This window comes from Mycena indigotica (assembly GCF_014461135.1).
Source record: "Mycena indigotica strain 171206Taipei chromosome Unknown Mind.scaff0001, whole genome shotgun sequence".
NCBI lineage: Eukaryota > Fungi > Basidiomycota > Agaricomycetes > Agaricales > Mycenaceae > Mycena > Mycena indigotica.
The window spans coordinates 5770717-5792551 of record NW_023503000.1 but is presented as its reverse complement, the minus strand read 5'-3'; the positions used below and the strand labels follow the sequence as shown (position 1 = coordinate 5792551).

Below are 21835 nucleotides of genomic sequence, written 5' to 3'. Positions count from 1 at the left end.
TTTGGTTTGGCCCATGTCCTAGCGACGGATTTGAGGATCTAGCCCTTCGCTGGCTCCCTCCTCGACTTCGCGATGTCTCGTTTACGAAGTGTTTGAAGAGCAACATCCAGTCGTTCGTTTGAGTTACTTAATCAAGAGTCAGTGACTATAGTCACAATGTTACCGTGACATGTCCAACGACTTTCCTTGAACACTGACAATCAGATTCGTTGCACCGTTTTCTCGTTCGTGTTGGGAAAGCAATAGATCGAAAATTGCTGAACGTTGAACACTGAACGTGGCATTTCCGAGACGGCCGTCAACTCTTTTCCCATTCATCGGCGCCGCATGACCATGAATACGTTACTCCACACCAATTTTAGCCGGGGCAACAAGTTGCTTCCTGCAAACACCATCTTCAAGTGGGATTGGCCAAATGTCTGTAGAAAAGCACCAAGATCCCAATGTCGAGTCTGTTTCGGTCTCTTCTCAAAATTTCGAGCCAGCTGAAGAGCGACGGCTCGTTCGCAAGCTTGACGGCCGCATTCTACCCATAACGTGTCTCCTCTACCTTTTCGCTTGTAAGTCAAGTATCTATTGCTTCTCTTTACTCATTTCTTCCTAGACCTTGATCGCTCCAACCTGGGCAATGCGCGTTTGCAAGGGCTCCCGAAGGATACACTCGGCGGTGATCCCACAGGTCACCTCTTCGACTGGGTCAACTCTGTGTTCTTTTTCGCATATGTGAGACCATGTCGTTCATGTATACGTTTGGTCTGACCAATGCAGATTCTCTGCCAAGTCCCTGCTACAATATCTTCCAAGCTGTTCCCGCCGCGTTACTGGCTTGCGGGTGTGGCAATAGGATGGGGCCTCTCTTCCACCCTCATGTCTACAACGACTAATTTCGGCGGCCTCATGACGACACGCGTATTTCTGGGTGTCTTCGAGTCTGGGTTTGGCCCCGTCATCCCGCTCTACTTCTGTAGGCGTGCTCCGCTCCCGCATTATCCACGCCCACTGATGGCTCCATAAGCACTCTTTTATACCAAAGAAGAGATGGGATTGAGGATGGCATATTGGTTTGGCTTTGCTGCCGTCGCGGGTACGCTCTCCAAGGGTTGGAAAGAAAGTATGCCTAGTTGTTCTACAGGTGCATTTGGTGGCCTGATCGCGTTTGGCATCCAGGTATGCACATTATCATCTACAAGCTGCCGAGGCTGACATCTTACAGCACGCTCATGCAACAATCAGTAACTGGCGCCTGCTATTCATAATCGAGGTATGTCATAGCTCCCTCCATCCTTTCTCGGCTCCAAGTTCGAAACAGGGCTGTCCTGCGATCGTAATGGGCATCGTGACGATCTTCTTCCTCCCCAACAGACCGGAATCTACGACATTTTTTACTGATCGTGAGCGCATTATCGCACTGGACAGGATGAATCGAGGGACAAGCGGGGATGTCGGGGCCAGGGTGACCAAAGGTCCGTTTATTCTCCAGCTTCTTCGCAAGGCAGCAATATTCATCGGGAAACTAGCGCATATTGTGCAGGCCTTCCGAGACTGGCGGGTGAGGATTTTTGGCCCATTATATTCGACTGACACCAATAGTGTTATGCCGGTGGCGTGATCTACTTCGGCCTCAACTGCGCGCTTGCGTCCATTTCCGCCTTCTTACCAACGATCTTGACAACTCTTGGTTTCAGTCCGTGTTCTTTGTTCTTGTCTAGCAGTATACTGAACGCCTTGACAGCCAAAGCCGCTGCTCAACTACTCACTGGTCCGTCAAAACTTTCCTGGTGCGCCACTTGCTGACGACCGCCAGTTCCTCCTTATGCCCGTGAGACGCGTGAACAACCAGGATTCTCTGTCAGCTAACCATGGACCCAGTTGCCGCCGTCATGCTCGTCTTATTTTGCTACGCGTCGGACCGCATGCAAAGCCGTGGCATCCTCATGTCCGTTGCCTGCACAATTGGTGGAATAGGATATATGTTTGTTGGCTCTTGTTTCCTGCTTACCATCACTCACTCACTGGACGACAGCATCCTGCTCACCGTCCACGCAAACATCCATGCCCGCTACTTCGCCGTATTCTGCATCGTCGGTGGCACCTACACGACCATCGGTCTGATCATTGCCTGGTGTGCGTTATCTTATCGCCCAATCTTGATTTGATCCGCTTATATCGGATCAGATGCGCACAATATGGGCTCGGAGACGAAGCGCGCTACCGGAATACCCATATTCATGGCCATAGGGCAATGCGGGAGCGTTCTGGGCTCGCATATATTCCCGCTAACGGAAGGGCCTCGGTATACGTATGTCGTTTTCTCTGCCTCATTCATTACCTGACTTCCATTCAGTAAAGGATTCGCTGGTTCGTCCACCTGCACGTCGTTCTCCTACACACTCACTCAGGACAGTCTCGTGTGCCCTCGAGTTCCTCGCCGCCATAGTCTCGCTCGTCCTCTCGGTAACATTTTGCTTCCCACCCGTTCTTTATTCACGCCCACTCCAGTATTCTTATCGGCGGGACAACGCGCGCCGCGACAAGCTCTACGGCAAACCCGACCGCTCCGCACGCGTCGATACCTCCGAGCTCGCCGACAAGGTGCTAGTTTTTCTGCAACTTGGCTTTCCGGTGTTGACGTCCTTGTAGGCACCGGCTTTCCGGTATATTACTTGAGTTGCCTCATTGTGAAGTTTTCTGTATCACATTCCAAGTTGTATGATGAATAAACAGTCAAAATGCCTTTGATAGCAGGTGGACATATTTCACCAAAAGGTGGAGGGAAATGTCATCATTCTGAAAGTAAGTCCAAAAGATGCTCTTACTAGTAGTTCTTGTATGTTGCCAAACTGTGATGGGGTTGGCAAGATGGTGCCTTCAATCACACTGGGGATTTGTGCAAAAATGGGGGCCTGAAGCAGGACTTTTTTTGTAGGGAAACCGGTGCCAAACGTGGTCAGCCAATTGGAGTCAAATTAAGGCCGCAGATTTCCAAGTCACGTGCCCGAAGATTGAGGCCCATGATTTATGTAAGAATCAGCCTGGCCAGGGTTGGTCACTGCAAGGGTTGCATGAAGCAGTTGACATCCGGAGGGTCCAACCATACACAGTTCTTGCCATTCTTAGTTCTTCATGAGAAACAAGATAATCATTACACATGACTCTAGGTCACACACTTCTGTAAACTAAGTAGCTATATCAATTAATATAAGTATACATAGTCCACAGATAAGTCTATTCACATCAGGGTTTTGGGAAAAAAGATAGCCCAATGCTGGACTTTTTTGTGACAGACATAGTGGTTATGGACCACTCCGTCCAAGTGGCAGATACCTCAGCCCACTCTGCAGTGTGCTTCTGACCTTTGGTCTGGTGCCTTGGTTCTCTCTGTAACCCTTCCACCAGCCCAATTCCAATACCCATCACACCAATAAAGACAGCAAAATAATATAAGTAATATATTGTAGGAATGTAGCTCTTATAGATGGGACCCACAAATTTTCAGCCAATCACAGCCGTGATTCAAAAATGTTTAGGTGGGAAACGTTAGTGGGAATATATAAAGTTTTGCAATTAATTTTTTATTGTGTAAAAAACTTTGAGCTTTTCTGCCCAAAAAATGTTGACTTGGCTGGGGCAACAGGATTTTTAGGACCAAAATATTTAATGTTTTGCAATGAGTTTTTGGGCCAAGAAAAAACTTTATATATTCCCACTAACGTTTCCCACCTAAACATTTTTGAATCGCGGCTGTGAATTTCATTATGCTATTGGGTTAGGTCACAGTGACATGAGCTTTGATTTAGCCAATTAAATCTTGGCAACAAGCACTTAAAACCTATATATTTACATAGATCAAATTTTGGGTGAATCTGAATCTGAAGTCAGCTAAGTGCTCTGTACAATCTTTGTGCCTGAAATTGAGTTTGCTGCCTTTGTTTGTCCCCAACTATATGCAAAAGGAAAGGATTCTGTAAAAAAATATACAGATGCTATTGTTATTGATAAAAAGGCTAAATATACTTAACCATATTAGAGATTATCAGCAGCCGCAAAAAATGGCCTTTAGAAATTTTTGAACTGGCCTCCAAATTTCAGAAACATTTGTTGGAAATGCTAAGGCTTTTCTCCAAAAAATTGCAAGTTTCTCATTGTATGGCTGTGTCAGGGGTTCTCTCAGAACTTCTGGACTGCCATTTCGGCTCTACTCTGCCCCCCTATAGCCACCACTCTACCTTGCCACCCTCCACAGCCTTCCTTGCCTGGACTACTGTAGTATTTTACTCAGTTTGTATGTCACATATCATATAGGCTTTAAAATTTAATTTTTTTTACATGTCACACCATTTTGCTCAAATTCCTGTCCAAAAAAGGTAATTTATGACATTTCCAGGTGCCTCTGGTGTCAAGAAATTCCTAATTAAGAAATAACTCAAATTTAAATTTTCATATCAAATCTCACACCATTTTTGGTATTCAAATTGAGTAAAATATTACAGCATCACCAATTTGCCAATGCCCTTCAAGTGTCAGGCTTTGGGTTGGGCTGTGCAAGGCTGTTAGCGGTAGCGGGAATCACGGGCGCGCGGTGATGCGCGGATCTCGCATGTGATTGCAGGACTGGCCAGAGCTCGGGATAGAGCAGGGCCGGAGTAGCGTATAAGAAGCGGCGTCTGCGTGGCAGGTAGCCACGCTTTTATCTCCCCCTATGTTTCCTTTGTACCCTCGGGTAGTGGTCAAGCTACTCGTCTGTTTTTTTTTTTTTTTTTTTTTATTTGTATTTTTATTTGGCCTTTGCCCTTGGGCATGGTAGCCAGCATCATACACAGTATAAGTACTTGTCCTCGCCATCACACAATCTGTGGTGTCTTCGGTATCATGCCCTCGGCCCAACGTCTGGTCTGTCGGGCGATTGGCATCAGGTCAGGTTGGATGGCTGGGTTGCTCCGGAAACGTTGACTTGGCGGGACGGCAACTTCTCAGTGGTGGCATGCTTGCTGGTTCTTCAACTCGGTCTTGGTCACGGCGCTGGTCTTGCGCAATACGGCCTGGAGGATTGGATTTTCACCTGGGTTGGGTAGGCTCTGGAAGTTGAGCCAAAAGGGCCTGTTATAGTGGTCCCTTGTTGATATTGGCAAGAGAGAGGGGTGATCAGATACCCTTAACCTCTCCTGCTCCTTCCTGCATCCCTGTCCCTAGCTGTAGAGGAGACAATCATATATTTCTTGCAGTCCAGGTGCTACTCCTAGCCTCCTAGCACTCCTTCCCATTCCCCAGTGCTGCGAGTTGGGCTCGGCATTGGGTTTGACATATCGTTCTTGGTCATGTGCTTCCCATGTATATATTGCTCCCTTCTGGGGTTCATGTTCCCTGTCGTCATGTGCTGCGTGTTGCGGGCCCTCAGTGGCCCAGCACCAGCACCAGAGACTCGGAGGACGGGCCGGGTCTTCTCTGTGATATCAAGCAGAAGGCCTGCAATGCCGCACAGGCCTACTCTTAGAGAGTTTCTTCTCTTTGGGTCCCCCCTACTAGGACTCTGATCTCCAGGCCTCCAAGGTTGCCCTTACAGGCTGTAAGTGGCTAGTAAAACCTATTAAATTTTGCAAAACCAAGTGCTGATAATCTTTAAGCCATACAGAAACATATATTATTTTTAAAAAAATGTTGTAAGGGCATGGAGGCCTGAGATCAAGGTCCTAGCAGGGGAGGATCTAAAGAGTAAACATTGGTAAGCAAATACAAACAGAGCTAACCTAGCAGGGGAGAATCCAAAGAGGAGAAACTCTAAGGGTCCTCCTGCTAGGTAGCTGACTATATACTACTTGTCTGTAGCTGCTGTTGCTGGGCACAGAAGGCCTGGATGGTATTGCAGGTAAGGTCCCAGGGTGACTGTTGGAAGGGAATTGATGGATCTGTGATAGTGCAGGTGAGAAGGGGGGTTGGACTGGAAACAGAGATGTCTCCAGAGGGCTGAAAGGGAGATTCCCCTGACAAATGTATCAAAAGGGAAACTTTCCAATGACAATTCAGTTTTCTCTAGAAGATGCATCAGGGAAAATATTTATTCCAATGTCATTTTCTTTAAAAGATGAATTAAACCCAAAAGGAAGCAAAGTTTTATATTTCACATTTGCTTCAATTGTAATTAACAACATAACAAACAGCGATGGATATATCCTAATCCGCCTCATACCTATAACGAGCGTAGGGTGTGATTATAACAAGGTGCAAAGAGTCCCGAAAGAATGCGATGAGTGGTATGTATGCATAAACTATGTGGAGCAGGGTTTGGTACTTTCAGACGGCTGTCGAGGGGACAGCAGCAGTCTCGCCTTGTCCTTGTGTCGGCCGATTCCGCCTTCTGCGGCGTCTGCAAATTTCGTATTAGTCACAGCCATCCGGCCACCGAGCGTGGAAGACCAACCTAGGGAACAACGGGCCCTTAGGCATCGGCCGCTCGTCGAGATCAAGCGCGATATTAGTGGCGCAATGCAGCGCCTATTGAACAGGTCAAGTCGTGCTGCACAAAGAAGAGAAAAAAACACACCTCAATCCAATCAACGACGTCCCCAACATCTCTCGCCTGCAGCAAAAACTGCTCGCCCTCCAGCCGCACCCTAATGACATGTTTCCTCTTCAGATAGTCGTTGCCGAGCCCGCTCTCCGCGTGCTGCAGCGTATATGCGCGGATGAGATCTGACGGGTCGGGCTCCGGGACGTCCATGTCCGTCGCCTTTTGCTTCCCCTTCGCCTTGGCACTCGGTGGTGAGCTTGTCAGTGGCGATCTTGACGACGCCAGGCTGACATTCGACCGAGAAGAAGTCAGCGGCGCGCCACTCGTGCTTGTCGGCATCGGCGGTGTAGAGCTGGAAAAAGACGGGCGAGGGATCGACAACGATGAACGCGACCCAACAGGTGACCGCGGGGGATTTGGCAGGTCGCTTTTGGAACGACCATGTGACCTGGGCTTTAGTAAGCCAAGCCCCAAATTGAGACGCGACCGAGAGGCCGACGAAGACATGTCTGTGATAGATGATGAAGACGAGGGTTGAGTGGGCGAAGCAGAAGTAGCTGTCGAAGAAGCACGGCTCCGAGAAGACGAAGACATGCTCGGTCGTGGCGCCACGGGTATTTCAGTCGTGCCTTCCCCATTTTCTGCTCCGGAACTCTCTTCCATAGCGTCCAAACGTCCCTCCTCAGCGGCCAGTTTGATGTCTTGAGCGCCGTCTCGGGCGGCAGCACGTGCCTTGATGGCAGCAGCGGCCGCAAGAGCAGCATTCCCGACGCTTGCCTGCGCCAAGTCGCCTACCCCAACTTTTCTCTCCCACCACCCCTCTGCCTGACACCGATAAACCCGAAACACAGTCCCCTCCAATTCACAGATCACCCGCCGCCATTTGCGATCTTTAGCCTGCACGCCGGGCTCGGAAAATTCCATCTTTCGAGGCATAACAGACCGCAATAAGATCGAATTCGAGTACGGGGGCAGCACCTCCCGGCCCTCGTCTTCCCGGGGAGCTATTCGTGCTTGTGCCAGAGGGTGGAGATGGGACGATTCTCCATCATCGAGGAACTGCAACGGGAACATGGGCGAGGTATATGGTGGTGGCGCAGCGGAAACCTCTGGCATAGACCGTCTTCGCCTAAGCGTGCTGCCGCGCTGGACACCGTGACCATCATATGCAGGCGCTGCCCCTCGTTCGTCTTCCTTACTTTTTGCCGCGTTGACAGAAGAAACGGGAGGTTCATCTTCTGGTGCATTTAAAATGTCAACCATGCTCCTCGAGGCATGCTTGTACATCCCAGGGCGCTCTCCAGCAGGTGAGGGCAGTGGCGGCATTGGTACAGTTCGAGGAATGGCCGCCATTCCCATCAACGGAGAAGAAGCTGGCATCGGTGTCCGACCTTCGGCGGAAGGTGACCGAATTGAGAAGTAATCCGAAGTCCGCGAAGACTGGGCTTGTGCTTGCGGTGTCTTCGGGCCTGTGACCGTCTTCTGCGAGGCTTGGGGCTGCATAACCGATGCAACACTTTCCTTTCCTTTGCTAATGATTGGCGAGCCCAAACCAAGCCCAACACCATTCAACAAACCATCCAAATCCAGCGACAATGGTGCCGAAGTGTTCAGTCGCAAAGGCACAAACGGCGATTCAGTTTCGTCTCTCGAGTCGTCGACCGAAGGGCGCTGGGAATCATCTTCATCCTCATCTCCCTCTCCACCATCATCGCCACCATCATCATCTTCATTGTCAGAATCCGACTCACCCGCGGCAGTCTCAACTTCGGCAGTCCCCTCCATCGCCAACGCAGGCATGCTCTTCACAACCGCCTTGCTTGTTTCCCGCTCATGAGCCCCATGCGGTCCAAAAATCACACTTGATCGTCTTCCCACGGTACCCGAACTCGCTGGAGACGGTTCTGGTGCAGGTGAAGAAATGCTGGGTAGCTTCAACACCGGAATAGCCAGAGGCGGTTGCCGAACAATAATACTCGGGCTAAGACGGCCTAGATCGCTACCCCCTGGAGATAGTGGTGCGCCGGGATTAAAAGCCATGCTGTAGCGATGTAGGGACATGGGAATGGAGGGAGGTCGTCGAGCAGGCAAAGTACCCGTAAATGAACGAGTCACAGTTGATGTCGACATCGCCGAGGAGGGAGAGGGATTTCCTGCCGATGCTGTCCGTGTTCGTGGGATCGTGGAAGGATTTTCAGACCCCCAGGGTGATCCAGAAAGGCTGCCACTTGAGGGAGACGCTCTCAGTATGACTGAGGAACGTGGTGGTATTGAAGGGATTGGGGCAGTGGGAATAACGAGTGGAACGGTCGTTATCGGAGGTAGGCTAGCGGCACGCATTGGGCTACGCGGAGGAGATAGGGCTTTTGGAGAAGATGGTGGTGAAAAAGAAGTTGAAGGACTCGACGATGGATTGATCGTTGAGGTTGTTGGACTGGGGGGATTTGAACGGGTTGGCGTAGGAGGAGAATCTCGCACAATAATTTTTGACGATGTGGGAGAGTTCAATACGAAATGCGGTGGAGCGGTGGTTCCCCGCAACGTCTCCGCCCTTTCCCGAGGTTCACCGCCCCGAAGCGTATCTTCTCTTGACAGAGTGATGTTTTCAAGCGGCATCACAATATCTTTGGCTTCGTCGTCTCCCACAGTGGGTGTCATTCCGCCCTCGTCATCATCATTGGCCTCGTCCTCTGACCAACCCCCACTTCGAGCCGTCGTAAACGAGTCAACAGATGTTACAGAGGCGAATGAAGCAACAGAAGCACGTCGATGATCGTTGGTTGGTTGTTTTTGAGATGAAGTTGAGGGCGTTAGCGGCGGAGTTATCGTACTTATGGATGTTCGTTGCACCGGATAGTACTGATGAGGGTCTACTGCTGGTGCTGCACCAAATGGAAGACCGTCAACAGGCACACCATTCACAGCCGAACTAGTGTTGCTTGGCAAAAGAGGCAAGCCGCTCGTCACGGTCTCCTGGCGATCCAGAACAGGCAAGCCACTCAAGACAGATTGGTCAGAGGTTGAGGCTGTCGAGATAGCACTTGCTCTGGCTGTGGCGTAAGATGATGTGGGAGAAACAGTCGATATTGACGAAGGTTCGCCTGGCGTAGTATTGCCACCTAAAGCAACAGCTATCCCCATGCCCAAGGCTGCCTGGGCACTGGCGCCAAACACAGTACTACTTGGCCTACTCCAATTGCGGCCATCAGACAGTGTTTGAGATCTAGAGCGACGGAGGGCCGGGAGCGAGTCTCTTCTCGTTGGATGCTGCTCAGCATGCTGCGAATCAAGTGTTGTCGGGGAAACTGGGGTGGGGGGAGTGACTATAGGTAGATTGACCGAAGGGGGATTGGAGTTGAGCGAAAGCGGTGGCTTCGCTGAGTTGGAGTTCGGAGTTGGCGGAATCGCTCTTGAAGGGAGAGGCGGACGGGCTGATATAGTCATAAGATTTCGGTGAACGGCGAGATCATTATTGAGACGTACTGGAGGCATGCGGCAAGGGAGAGTTATCCATTTCACTTCGAACTGGACTATCGCTTCCGTCACTATCTCCATTGTCCTCCACAGTTGAAAGCATTAGGCCGAGCATCGGCTGGGACATGTATGGCTTCACACCGCCGTCTAGAGATGCGGAGTGCATATATGGGCCCCGACGAATTCTATTCCACTGTTAGCTATTCCCAAACCCATCCAAATATGAATAGTGCGCACGAAGGGGTCCCGCCTGGGTCTGGGGACGAGCGCGTAAACTTTGAAGACACCTTTTGGAACAGTTTACTTGCACGCAACTGGGAAGCTTGTGATGAGAGGAAAGAGTGTGAAACAAGGCAAACCTGAAAGGCAGACTGGCTCGAGCGGACTTGCATGACTGAATTTGCCCGCGGGCGATCCATCGTGGTCGGCCGATCGTGTTGCTACGAAGGTGGAGTTGGAGGGAGAAAGAAACAAAGATGACGGCGAGTAAGCCTCTAATTTACAATCTGAATCGTCGTCAGCAACTTGATAGCCGTGTGCTCCGTCTTCTGTTCCGACTACCTCATTGCTCTCTGGCTCTCTGGAAATAACTGCAAGTTTCTTGCTCGTCGTTTTGAGCTCCCGTTGCCATTTGCACTCTATCATAGTATGACGACAGATTCGTTGATCTTCCAACGACTTATTCGAAACACAACCGTACGCATGGCCGACCCGGCCAGGAATAACCACTGCGCCTGCCGTACAATCTCCACAATTCGCTCGCTTACGGTTGCTCTGACGGTGAAAATGAGCTCATTCCCCTCGACACGTTTCTTCGGGCAACATCACTACCAACTCCAGCTGTTGAACGAAATTAGCTGCATGACGCTCTCCAAGTGCTAAACGTTAATCTCGGACCTCTTTGGAGTCTACGTCGATAAACCCATCTCCGCAGCAATAGGTATACCCCAACCATGACTGACGCTGCGGAAACCAAAGAGACAACAAGTGCGATTTTGGCTGCTTTCGAGAGTTTGACGCGGACAATTGACCCACTACTCTTCGAGACCATCTCGGACCAAGTCAACACAAGAGATGGGGTGTAAGCGTGGGTGGATACATGTCAATTTTCGACAACTCTGGAAGAGGCGAGCTGTCGCGTGCCGGGTCTGGTCACGTTCAGCCTATCTAGAATACGCTTCCTCCTCCTATCGATATATCAATCTAGAACGATGGCGCACTATGAACACTGACCGTCAACGACAATGTCCGCTCCGTTGATATACCTCCCAGCTGGGCTGCACAGCAACACGACCACCCCACTCAATTCTGTGGGATCTGCCATTCTACCCATCGGGTTCCGACTTTTCCAGATGGCCCTCGCCTCCGCCAACCCATCTCCCTCATTTAAAATTGTATCGCAATAACCTGGACTGATCGAATTGACACGGATTCCGTATTTGGCCCACTCAGCTGCGAGCGAGCTCTTGAGCTGTAACAACGCCCCCTTGGACACGTTATAAGCTACTTGAGGTTGGGGAAAGTTGACTGCGTGGGCAGATATCGAGGCTGTGAAAACGATGCTGCCGCCGCTGTTCTGCTTTATCATCTGCCTGAGAAGAAGACCGTCAGATTGAATGAGAGCCATGAAATCGCCATATTCACTTCCCAACAGCTTCGGCACAAATCCAACTCCCAGTCGTATTGATTTCCAGCATTCTCCGGAACTGCGAAATTGGGATTTCCTCTGCGTGGATCGTGCCAACAACCCCCGCAAAACAGAGCAAGATTTGTATTCCCGCCGCGTCAAACTCGTTCACGCATTCAGCGACGCTCTGCTTGACGTCTTCTTCCTTGGTGACATCCACAGCCTTCTCTAGGATCACACTCGTCGGAAAGCTTTTTTTCAAGGCAGCAATTTCCTCTCGAGCATGCTTTGAAACAAAGGACGGCTCAAGATCAAACAGCGCAACACCCGAAGCACCATGTTCGAGTAATGTTCGGGCCGCTTCAAGGGCTAGCATTCCGGCGCCACCAGTGACTGTGAATAGAGCATCAAACCAAATCGAATTTCTCAGGTTAACGTTGTCCCGCACCGATGGCATTACCACTAATCGTGAAGCGGCGTCGGGCAATCTCAGAAGGTGTCAAAGCAACCAGGCTTTCAGAGTCGCGACGAGTGATAGGCGCAGTCAGTGGATTGTCTTCCGTGGACAAGGTCATAAACGGAATATTGCGCTGCTTCAACGCCTCCCGAGAGTAGTTGTCGGTTTGTGCCATCGATGGTCTAGGTCAAGGTCAAGCATAGTGTGTGTGAGTTGGAAGCAACTGAAAGCGTTGCGTTTGATGGGACTTCTGAACTCTGTTCTGTAAACCTGCTATATTCAGAGGTCTAGAGAAGTATCTGCATAAGGTTACTAGTCCTGCTTTAAAGTCTCTGACCGCATTCTCGTCTTTTCAACCGTATTTTCTCCCTCTCCCGCACGGATGCTGGGCGTCAAAGTCATTTCTGAAGACGTTGCGGCGGCAATTGCCGGTGAAGGGAACAAAGATTGTCCGTGGCGCTCGACGTCAACAGCGGTCGTGTGCTGTGTCTCTCCACGAGTTAGCCGCGAGGCAACACTGAGAACTCTCGTCATCTGTGTCACGGCCGAGTCCATGCTGAGTGCTGTATGACCACGTGTCCTCTGTCGCTGGAGATTCTGCACCAAATCGTCTTCGTCTTTGATTAGGATACGCTGCGGAACCACCTCGTCGCCAAACACAGCACCGATCTCTTCCAGGGTGGTCATACCTGTCTCGACAAACACCAACCAGACCACTACCCACGAAAAGAGACAAAACCCGACAAGAACGAAGTACGAGGTTGCGCGAAGAGACTCGAAAGTCGAAGGGGTAGCGAAGGCAACGATAAATTCGAAGAGCCACTCTGAGATAGTTGAGAGAGCCATCCCTTTCGAGCGAAGCTTGAGGGGGAATAGTTCTGCTCCAAGTAGCCAAGGAATTGGACCCCATCTGCTTAAACTATCAAACAAAATTCATAGTGCACATGTCACTCACGTAGCAGCAAAGAAAAACAGATAACAGCTCATACCCCCGACTACCCCATGCGCTCCCTTGAAGACCGAGATCTTGGTCGGCCATCGTTCGATGACAAGCTTGAGAGATCCGACAAGAGCGAGTGATAGTGCCAAAGAGATGCTGCCAACAAGAAGAAAAGGACGCCGGCCAACCCTGTCGATAAACAGTATTGCTGGGATGGTGCCTATGAGATAGAACACCGAACAGACGCTTGACCAAAAAAGTGCTTGAGATACCTCAAAGCCTGCATGAGCCAGGGTCTCTGGAAGGAAGTGTAACAGGGCGTTGATGCCGTTGAGCTGTGCTAGCATTTGCGCCATCCATGCAATGACTGTTCGTCGAGTGTATTGTCTGAAGAGGTCTTTCCAGGGTGCTGTGTTGCCATTTCGTTGTTCTAGAGCGATAGTGTCTTCGATTTCGTAAAAGGTGCGGGTCACAGATTCGTCGGTAACATCTCCACTTGCGTGTAAATCAGCCAGGGTCCAGAGGCCTTCTGTCTTGAAGCCATTTTGAATGAGCCAGCGAGGGGTTTCGGGCAGATAAAAGGTCCAGACGAACAAGAGTAGCGATATAACTGCTTGAATGCCGTATGGTCCTCTCCAAGAATCATCGCCTCGCATGTCGAAGTAGAAAGCGTAGCCAATCCAAGAAGAGGCGCAATAGCCGGCGTTCATCCAGAAAGTCTCTAGACTAACTGCGAAGAATGAGTATTGAGAGTGAACAAAGGAAAATGCACCAACTAAACATGCCACGAGCGTGAGCAGGGGCAATCTCCACTTGGTAGATGGGAACTATGGTGCTAAGCAGTCCAGTACCGAACCCCTGGACGATACGGCCAATAGTGAGCGATATGAGATTTGGCGAAAACATCTGGATTATTGCTGGAAGGGCTCATAGGATAGGTCGAGGGGAAGAGAGGAGAGAAACGAACAGGCAACAAGATATATAAAAGCGCCAATTCTGATTGAGTTTCTTCGTCCTAGCGGGTCAAGAGACGGAGCAACTAGTGCAGCACACAAGGCCGAAAGGTTGATACATGAGACAAAGACGGCGGGTAAAATGGGAGGGATTTCAGTTTCGCGGAGCTTGATGTTTTCTGTGGTGATAAGTCTGCCTTGCGCAAACATCTTGGTGTCAAAGTTGGGTTGTACTGAGATGGAATTCAATGACTGCCTTTTTACTTGGTTGAATTACCTTGAAAAGCGGCGGTAACACCTTGCGAATACCCAAATAGCGCATCGCCAAGACTCGCCATAGCTCCAGAGAGATACAAAAGACAGCTTCCTGCCCAGCGACGGCTATAGCGCACAGTGTAGGTGGTTGGTTTAGCTCTTTGAATGAAGGCAACCATATTTTCGTTGTGGATTGGCGCAAAGTTGACCAACCGCGTGAGCCAGCGTCACCAATTGTGACCCTGCTTTTCCGTCTTCGCCAATACCCTCCACAGCTCTCAGTCCCAGACTCCATCTTCGACGCGCTTAACTAGCGAAATTCCGAGCTCGACCAACCGTAGATCGTTTTTTCCGCATATTTTCGGCATTTCCGCTGCCACACGCTTTCACCATGTCGCACCCTCCATCGTCAAAGTGCGTTGTTTTTTGGTGTCAGCCCATATCCGGCACAACCAAGCTAAATATACGCGGTCTTTCTAGCCCAGCCACCTCTCCGCCAGCGGCCGGCGAATCTTGGAAGAATGGATTACGACTACCACCAAAAGACCTTCGTCCACAAACGTCAGATGTAACAGCGACAAAGGGAACAGAGTTTGAAGATATGTTCCTCCGCCGCGAGTTGCTTATGGGCATATTCGAGGCTGGGTTCGAAAAACCTTCTCCCATCCAAGAAGAGGCCATTCCCATCGCCCTCACCAAGCGAGATGTCCTTGCTCGTGCCAAAAATGGTACCGGCAAAACCGCTGCCTTTGTTATTCCTTCCCTTCAACAAGTCGATGTCGCAAAAAGCAAAATCCAAGCCCTTCTCCTCGTCCCCACTCGCGAGCTTGCCCTCCAGACATCACAGGTCTGCAAAATTCTTGGGAAGCACATGGGAATACAAGTCATGGTTACAACGGGCGGAACCACTCTGAAGGACGACATTATCCGTCTTTCGGAAACTGTCCACGTTTTAGTTGGCACGCCAGGCAGAATATTAGATTTGGCTGGAAAGAACGTCGCCGATCTCAGCGAATGCCCCGTCTTCGTAATGGACGAGGCAGACAAACTCCTCTCCCCCGAATTTGCGCCTGTAATGGAGCAGCTTCTGGCCTACCTCCCTGAAAAGCGACAGGTCATGCTGTTCAGTGCGACCTTCCCAATGATAGTCAAAGATTTCAAGGTTGGCATGTTTAAATTCTGCTACCACTGAACTGACTTGTTGCAGGAGAAACACATGGTCTCGCCCTACGAAATCAACCTGATGGACGAGCTGACGCTGCGTGGAGTTACGCAGTACTATGCATATGTCGAAGAACGGCAGAAAGTTCACTGCCTCAACACGTTGTTCTCCAAGGTCAGTTGTGTCATCTTCCATCCACCTCTCTGAAGTCTGTTGATAAAGCTCCAAATCAACCAATCCATTATATTCTGCAACTCGACGAATCGTGTCGAGCTGCTCGCGAAGAAAGTAACTGAGCTGGGATACTCCTGCTTTTACTCACACGCCAAAATGTTACAATCGCACCGTAACCGCGTCTTCCACGATTTCCGCAATGGTGTCTGCCGCAACCTGGTCTGCTCTGATCTCCTCACTCGTGGTATCGATATTCAAGCAGTGAATGTCGTCATCAACTTCGACTTCCCCAAAAACTCGGAAACCTACCTACATCGTATCGGTCGTTCTGGTCGCTTTGGACATTTGGGTCTTGCCATCAATCTTGTCACCTATGAGGACCGTTTCAACTTATATCGCATCGAACAGGAGCTAGGAACCGAGATTGGGCCCATTCCACAAACCATCGACCGTGGTTTATATGTCGACCCTGGCGCTATTCAGGAAGAGGGCCAACCACGTCAGCAGCAGCAGCAGCAGCAACCACAACATCCACAACATCCTGTTGCTGGCCCTGCTCGTCCTCCTCAACAACCAAATCACCACCAACAACAGCAAGCTTTATTGCAACAACATGCGGCAGCGCTAATCCAGCAACAGCAACAGCAGCAGCAACAAGTTTTGTACCAGAGTAATGGCAATGCGCCGCCAGTCCAACGACAGCCTCCTCATGTTGGTCGGTCAAATGGTGTACCTCAGGGAATGCATGGTGGCTATCGTGGTGGTGTTCCCGGTGGTCGATGAGGTTGTGGAGCGTCGACCAAAGCCCACACTTGCGACCTAGTCCTCCTCTTTCATCGCTCTTTCTATCCATCGCCCCACTACTGACTCTGCAGCGTCCCACATTCTGTGATTTACATTCTCCCTTGCGCCGCCGACTGATCTCGCTTTTCTGAATTGTATTTTTACTCTCCCGAGTTGGCGTACTCCTCATTCTACTCTACGCGACGCTGCTGCTACTATTCTCGACTATGGTGATGGTGTTATGGCGATGGGAGGTGGTATTGTGGTTTGCATGTCGCGCTTTTGGTCCGATGGGGGTAGTGGAAGACTTATCCGGGCAGTTCTTTTAGTGTCTTTTCTTCGCCGGCGCGCGTTATTAGTTACCCATATCGTGTGCAGCGAAACAAAGACATCGGGTGGTTTCCAATTCTTTGTCTCATGACCAAGTACTACTACGACAAAGCTGGCATACTTCGAACGGCTTTGCCCTCGTTGCGTGCATGAATTTTGAGTTTTTCAAGGATGGCGGATGACTCCCAACGTTCTGGCGCTGGTCTCTCTTCCGTCGCCCAGTAATATATGTCCCAATCAGCCTCGTCGAGCAACTATGCTCTGGTCAGTCTCGATTGCAGAAACTTCGGGTATGCTCACCTTGTCATACTCTTTCAGCTCCGTCTCGCTCATCCCACCAAGATGATCCCGGGCAAAAGTACTCAGAATCAGGTCGCTTTCGAGTGTTCCACGTTTGCGCGACTGATAAACGAGTCGGGCGCGAAGTGAGGTCAATGATTCATTGGGACGAGGTATTGGGGTCGGTGGTGGGAGGTCTGAAGGTGTAACTGTGTTTGCAAGATGTTCTGGGGTATGCGGAAGGGGCCAAGGATCTGCAGAGACTACAGCACTGCGCGAAATGAAGCGTTGTATTGGACCTCGAAGACGGCGGAAGACGATTGACATTTGGCGTGACAGGTCACGCACCGCCTCCGAATGGTTGGCAATTCGACCCATTCTTCCTCGAAATTCCAGGACTTCGCTGTCTTGCACTCGGTCTTGTCCTCCGATTTACCAACTACTCTGCTTCTGCATTCTTTTGATTTCCCCCCTTCAACGCGGATCGGAATGTCTGACCAACCAGTGTCCTTATCATGGCCACTGCACCTCTCGCGCCGAACTTACCTCGAGCTTCAATCGACACTAGAGTCGCAACCGCGCAACCTTCTAATTATTGCTCCTATCACGGCGCAGAATTTTCCACCAACTTGGGCTATGGCTATGAGCTTAAAAGGTTCAGACTCGGGGTCGGGCACCGCTCTTGTCGCGGTCAAATAAGCAGGTTGGCACGCATGTCTCACTTCGCACATGAAATTTCGGACCTTCCGCACCGTATTTCAGGCTTCCTGCACTCGGTTGCAGCACTTTTTCTCGTATGCATTTGGTAAAGCCTCCCGAACCGCCGGCAGACGAGTATGACCAAGCATCGGCTCACAGTGCCTTCCTCGTGGCTCAGAGTCATGGCGATGCCTGTTAAGATGCTTGTTGTTTCGTTTCTCTCATCGCAGGACACGATCTAGAACATGTGTGCCTTGACCTTCAAACTTCATCGCGAGATCCAAGTACCTCAGAGTAAATGAAATCAGGTTTTTACAGCTTTTCCATAGGTCTGGGTAGCAGTATTGGGTGCAAGGTTTCATCGTTCGACAAGGCTGTAAATGAGGAGCAAGGAGAAAGTCTAGATCCCGCGGCTGCGGTTCCTAATTCTGGCCGTCAAGCCCCTATCCTTGTTGCTTTGCGATCGCCTGGTAACTCGTTTGCTCTGGGAGTTGGACCCAAAATGGAGTTCCCGAAGGTCGGTACTAGGCAGGTGGAGATTCTTGGATTACAGAGGTGCACTCCAGCCAGTGAAATTGTTTGCTACTAGGGTCCTCGAACAACCCGGCAGTATTGGAGGGCGGCATGGTCTTTTTCTTTCACTACGAGACTCGTTTCACCCTCCCTCGTGGCTCTTACGGCTATTGTCGTTGTTGAGTCCATGGATAACAACGTGTACCACTGAAGTTAAAATGCCTGCAACGTGTCTTCAACCGCTTTCCTTCAACAGTTGAACAAAGGCGATCTTTGACAATGCTAAGCGTACAGGCTTAGGGTGGTGCGTGAACCCAGTTACCTTTCACGGTATCAGTGACACGGCGCACAAGAGATTGCTGAAAGACGGGCTCTGTACGATGATAGAATAGATTGTCCAGCCAAGTTCACTCTGATGTTCTCCGCGATTTCCAAATCCCTCGTCATTCTTGATACTGGTTCAAATAGCCGATACTTGAAGAAATAGAAGACTTAGCACAACACGGACTCAACAATTCGAGGGATTGTACTGCCATAGCGACCCCCTCACCTCACGAGAAGCTGCGGAATCCAGAAGCAGAAGGGAGACTCTCTTCTGGCCCCGTTACTCATAAAGACTTTAGGTAAATTTTCTCGACTTGCATGCGTTGGTCGCGAACTGCCTCAGAACAGGTACCTGAGTTGCGACCCATGAAGGATTCGACAACAAGATAATCTTGGCAAAAAGTGGGGCGGATCGCAAAGAGAAGGACGCAAATCATAGTTCATGAACAAAGAGGCACCTTGGCAACGAAATAGACTTGCTGTTGCTGCGGGAACGCGAGGAGGATTGGCGACAAAGGGTGAATCGGTTTTTATTCAAGCTGTCACTTGTACAAAAAATCTCTGTTTCCGTGGACACAGTGGGTCGATTTCGGCTCTGACGAAGGGTTTGCTCGTATATGTCATCCACGTGGCGGTTGCTGTCCCTGGTCCTCCGCTTTTATGAAAGAGGATGAAGAAAAAAAACGAGAATCAGCACACATGCTAGGTCATGGTTGCCAGGAGGCAAGGGAGAACAAAGGGTTGGGTTTGGGCATACCTACGCGCCATGCTTCCAGCTCTTCGGCCCGACGGCTCTTTACCACTCCTCGTGCGGCATAGAAACTGATCCCAAACAAGACAAAGAGACCACCGAAAGCGCGAAACTAGTCAAAGGGTTCGGAAGACTTCGGAATGCGGCTGGCTACAGGCAGACGCACAAGACGGGATGGTGTATTGAATTGGAAGGGGGACATGGTAGTATTACGAGTGCGGTGATTAACGGAGGGTAGGGTAAACGGTTTGACGGAGTTGGACGGAGGAGGAAAGGTGTGACAAATGTGACTGTGTCACTGTAGTCGCCGAGAAATTTGGAGTTGCTGCGGTTACCATGACCTTGGCTGGAAGATCAGCTGCGAATAGGCTGTGAAGTGGCTGGTTTATCCGGCGGGATGAATCAGTCCATCCAAACGGCTGGACAAGCAAGCACTTATCGTCGAACCCTCTGACTGGGAACACGGGGGCAAAAAGAATGCAATTGAAGGTCGGTCACAAAGCGTCAATTGGTGGATCGGGCATTTTCGCAGGGTGAGATCTCAGATGGGGACTTATGTAATTTGGAAATTGATTTGAGCCGTTGGTATAAATGACGGATGTTCCTCTCCGCAACTCTTGTCCTCAACCCACCTTGCTTTAACTCCTCTTCACTCCCCTCCCCAACACAAACACTAATGACTACTATCGGGGTATCCACTAAAATCTGGGAGCGAAACCAGCACTGGAGTCTCTACCAACAGTGCGGAGTCTGGGATAAATCGACGAGGAGCGTTCAAGTCTGGGAATGCATTCGAGATCGTATGTCGCAATACTCTTTCTTACCGTCTCACTGACCTATTGTTCCTTTCAGATGACTCTGTACCCGGAACAGAACCACCCAACACCCTATACTGGCGATTCATTGGCCGTCGATAGCGGCGTATCGCTCAAACTTGGTCGGCCACCACGGGGTCGTGACATCGGTCTTCGGTTTTGGGCCAAACATCATGCCACCAGCCCAACCCATCTTGCCCGCCTCTGCATCGCATTATTTATGCCGCCACGCTGGCCACTCAACGCACCGAACGACGTTCTTCCCGCCCGTCTCACATTTCATCGCCGCGCGTTTTTATGAAAGAGGAGACGCGTTTCATTGCTCGGGGGTATATACTACATTGGTCTTTGCTGCGTAACTTATCCAATCCAACTTCGTTTTGTCGGTCCTCCCTTCGTCCCACTCGCCCACATTCCTTGTTTCCTGACGTCGTCGCTGACGTCATGTGTGCAATATTTTGCCGACAGATTGGCGTGTCCTGATGCCGGGAACGCAAACGTGGGCCAGATTGAGCAGTCTAAGCGTCATTTGCGAGGAAAGCGAATTGACTTGGCGGATTCGCCGTAAAATCCACTCAGACCCCTCCGAGCCACACGGACTTCTGAGTTTGCTGAATTCAAGACCCCGCTGATGGTCCTTCATCCGCAAATAGACATGTAAGCATCTCGCTCCACTTCCCACGTAGAGGCGGTTCACGAATCGATCTTGCAGCTAGCCTGGAAATAGCTATAAACTGTTCGATGACGACGTTTGCACTCCCACAAACGGGATTCTCACTGTCGATAGCAGATAAATGGACGATCATGTAATGCGGCACCCTCAGACTATCGACAGCTAGGTGAAGAAGAGGCATATCGCGCCCGCGCAAAGAAGCCCCGAGAAGGTCGCCGTGGCCTGCTAGGGTTAAAGCGGAATTCGAAAACCTCGGGGGATGCTATCCATGCCCTCGTTCCTTGACACATGTTGGGCTTGAACTGCTTTTTGGATTCCCGTTTTGATGGCGGGTCGAAGTTGTGCAACAAACGTCGCTTGGAGAAGAGACAGTCAAGTTGGGAACAAGGGAATCGGAAACGAGCCAGCCCGATGTCGAGTAACATGCTTCAATGCATCAGTCGGCTGGTAGCACAACCACGAGAAGCAGCAAACACCGACTCGGAGGAAAGGTCTGAAAAGGGGCTGGGCTAGTGAAACGGACTGGATTGTTTGGCTTTATTCCGAATGGTACGAGTTTGTAGCAGCGGCGGCGACCCGACGGATAATATTCTCATATTCGCATTTTTTCAAGCTAAATGGGGAGTTCGCGAAGGGACGGGGTACAGAGCTTCGTTGTTCGTGGATATGAGTCATCTTTGACTGTTCAGCGTTCAACCTTGATCATGATTTCACCGTCCGTTCGGTGAAAGAAGAGGGATCGCAAGTTAAAGATACACCGGTCCGGATGCCGTTCTGCACTGAAAGTGCGTTGCCGATGGGTTTTGAACTTTGTTTGCAGCGGACCTTGCTTGTGCTGCCTCAGTTGTGGAGCGAGACTCCAGTCGTGCGGAAAACGTCGTCAATGGTTGCAACACATTGTCGACACTAGGAATGCAGCTGGATCATCGTCATTGCGGGCAAGAATAGAGTTTGTTTATTGTCAAGGCGCAGCTGACTGGTGTGAACATCTCGGCTACTACCGGTTGCCGATTGGTCTTCCAGTGGTCAGCTTGATATAAGCCGGAATGTTGAATGGAGTACACCGACGCCAGTGTGGAGTATAGAGTGTATATTGACGACGACGGTATCAGGTTTGGCCG

The 21835-nt window shown here is 50.4% G+C and overlaps 6 protein-coding genes across 6 annotated transcripts; 3 read left to right on the top strand and 3 right to left on the bottom strand.

The window, feature by feature from the left end:
* Nucleotides 1-415: 415 nt before the first annotated feature.
* Nucleotides 416-2667, top strand: MIND_00162500 (MFS general substrate transporter; the record flags this gene model as incomplete). The annotated part of the gene is made up of 17 exons (XM_037358548.1): nucleotides 416-560; nucleotides 605-723; nucleotides 769-964; nucleotides 1016-1084; nucleotides 1133-1167; nucleotides 1214-1261; nucleotides 1310-1549; nucleotides 1591-1684; nucleotides 1733-1759; nucleotides 1805-1819; nucleotides 1870-1972; nucleotides 2024-2124; nucleotides 2176-2299; nucleotides 2345-2358; nucleotides 2405-2454; nucleotides 2500-2592; nucleotides 2641-2667. The coding sequence occupies 17 exons, from the start codon at nucleotides 416-418 to the stop codon at nucleotides 2665-2667; spliced, it is 1500 nt and encodes a 499-aa protein (XP_037226458.1).
* Nucleotides 2668-6288: 3621 nt separating this feature from the next.
* MIND_00162400 (uncharacterized protein) lies at nucleotides 6289-10398 on the bottom strand (the record flags this gene model as incomplete). Its single annotated transcript, XM_037358547.1, has 6 exons — nucleotides 6289-6361; nucleotides 6416-6489; nucleotides 6539-9936; nucleotides 9989-10164; nucleotides 10217-10293; nucleotides 10339-10398. The coding sequence occupies 6 exons, from the start codon at nucleotides 10396-10398 to the stop codon at nucleotides 6289-6291; spliced, it is 3858 nt and encodes a 1285-aa protein (XP_037226457.1).
* A 748-nt stretch (nucleotides 10399-11146) lies between these two features.
* Nucleotides 11147-14294, bottom strand: MIND_00162300 (General substrate transporter; the record flags this gene model as incomplete). Its single annotated transcript, XM_037358546.1, has 10 exons — nucleotides 11147-11166; nucleotides 11213-11571; nucleotides 11624-11999; nucleotides 12055-12245; nucleotides 12288-12350; nucleotides 12401-12973; nucleotides 13019-13733; nucleotides 13780-13920; nucleotides 13971-14189; nucleotides 14234-14294. The coding sequence occupies 10 exons, from the start codon at nucleotides 14292-14294 to the stop codon at nucleotides 11147-11149; spliced, it is 2718 nt and encodes a 905-aa protein (XP_037226456.1).
* A 308-nt stretch (nucleotides 14295-14602) lies between these two features.
* MIND_00162200 (uncharacterized protein) lies at nucleotides 14603-16330 on the top strand (the record flags this gene model as incomplete). Its single annotated transcript, XM_037358545.1, has 4 exons — nucleotides 14603-14625; nucleotides 14692-15373; nucleotides 15419-15547; nucleotides 15596-16330. 4 exons carry the CDS (start codon nucleotides 14603-14605, stop codon nucleotides 16328-16330), a joined length of 1569 nt encoding a protein of 522 aa, XP_037226455.1.
* Nucleotides 16331-16761: 431 nt separating this feature from the next.
* Nucleotides 16762-17272, bottom strand: MIND_00162100 (Succinate dehydrogenase assembly factor 2, mitochondrial; the record flags this gene model as incomplete). The annotated part of the gene is made up of 2 exons (XM_037358544.1): nucleotides 16961-17272; nucleotides 16762-16914 (listed from the first exon to the last, which is right to left on the bottom strand). The coding sequence occupies exons 1-2, from the start codon at nucleotides 17264-17266 to the stop codon at nucleotides 16762-16764; spliced, it is 459 nt and encodes a 152-aa protein (XP_037226454.1). The 5' UTR covers nucleotides 17267-17272.
* Nucleotides 17273-19824: 2552 nt separating this feature from the next.
* On the top strand, nucleotides 19825-20143 carry MIND_00162000 (uncharacterized protein; the record flags this gene model as incomplete). Its single annotated transcript, XM_037358543.1, has 2 exons — nucleotides 19825-20026; nucleotides 20079-20143. 2 exons carry the CDS (start codon nucleotides 19825-19827, stop codon nucleotides 20141-20143), a joined length of 267 nt encoding a protein of 88 aa, XP_037226453.1.
* Nucleotides 20144-21835: the final 1692 nt, after the last annotated feature.